This window comes from Austrofundulus limnaeus, unplaced genomic scaffold, assembly GCF_001266775.1.
Source record: "Austrofundulus limnaeus strain Quisiro unplaced genomic scaffold, Austrofundulus_limnaeus-1.0 Scaffold424, whole genome shotgun sequence".
In the NCBI taxonomy this organism is placed as follows: Eukaryota; Metazoa; Chordata; class Actinopteri; order Cyprinodontiformes; family Rivulidae; genus Austrofundulus; species Austrofundulus limnaeus.
This window is the reverse complement of record NW_013952826.1, coordinates 42,020-43,229: the sequence shown is the minus strand read 5'-3', so window position 1 is coordinate 43,229 and position 1,210 is coordinate 42,020. Positions and strand designations below refer to the sequence as shown.

At 44.2% G+C, this 1,210-nt stretch overlaps 1 protein-coding gene across 1 annotated transcript in view; it reads left to right on the top strand.

Moving 5' to 3' along the window:
* Nucleotides 1-1,210, top strand: part of macf1a (microtubule actin crosslinking factor 1a) — a gene marked incomplete at its 5' end in the record, with an annotated part of 93,266 nt that overhangs the window by 61,717 nt on the left and 30,339 nt on the right. The window contains 2 exon segments of the mRNA XM_014024456.1: nt 522-728; nt 812-1,039. Coding sequence (XP_013879910.1) covers nt 522-728; nt 812-1,039 — 435 coding nt within the window.

The window sequence follows — 1,210 nt, the reverse complement described above, 5'->3', positions numbered from 1 at the left end:
TAAAATGTGATGAGAGCTGAACTCACAGAAAAAAGGCTAAAAATTTACAAACAATGAGCTAAAATTTGGTGTTATAGGAGCTAAAGTCATAACTGTAGTCAAATAATCAGTTAAAAAAGTTATAAAAWGTTTTAAAGTTGTGCTTTGGCTGGTTTGAAACATGTTTTCGGCTCTTTTTAAATCCTTCTGGTCTGATGGCGTTCTCAGCCCGCCCACAGACGGGTTTCCATGGAAACGCTGATTATTCTTGGAGCTCTGTAACATTTTAGAAAAGCTATTTAAAACGATTATTGCCGTCTATTTTTTCTGCTCTGCTGACATTTTCAGCTTTTAGCATTTAAATATCTCCATGTTTTCTTACGAAAAAACAGCCGAATGTTTGGAGTCTCTGTAAACGTTTATAAAAACAAATATATTTTAAAAATTTAAACGTTTATAACATCAAATACGTTTATTAAAATGTAAACGTTTATAAAAACAAATGTTTTTTTAAAAATGTCCCCTCGGCTCGTCGCTGCCAGGAGCTGAAGAAAGTCTCTGCAGAGAAGCGTCTGGTTCTGGACACGCTGAACGAAGTGGGCAGCGCCCTGCTGGACCTGGTTCCGTGGCGAGCTCGGGAAGGTCTGGACCGGCTGGTGGCCGACGCCAACCAGCGGTACCGACAAGCCGACGACACCATCACTCAGCGGGTGCAGCTGGTGCAGGCTGCCATCCAGAGGTCGCAGCAGGTACTGCAGTCTGGGCTCTGATGTGTTTTAAAGAATATCTGTAAATATTCTGCTTTTATGWCCTGGGTGAATCTGCCTCGCAGTACGAGGAGGCGGTGGACGCAGAGCTGGCCTGGGTCGGGGAGACGGAGCGTAAGCTGGCCTCTCTGGGCCMCCTGAGCCTGGAACCGGACCTGACCGTGGCTCAGCTGCAGGTCCAGAGGGCCTTCAACATCGACATCATCCGACACAAAGACACGGTGGACCAGCTGCTGGGTGTCAGAGACGATGTCCTGGAGGCATGCAGCGACGCTCAGAGGGACGCTCTGATGGTGCGAGGACCAGCGTTTGTTCTGAACGCTTTCTTTAAGAGGGATCCAGGATTAGTTCTAACATTAAACTTTATTTAATAAACTAATTTTAACCGTAAAATAAAGGCTGTAAAAATACTGTTTAGTTTAGTAAATTTTTAAAAATATATTTTAACTCGGACAGAGCCATTT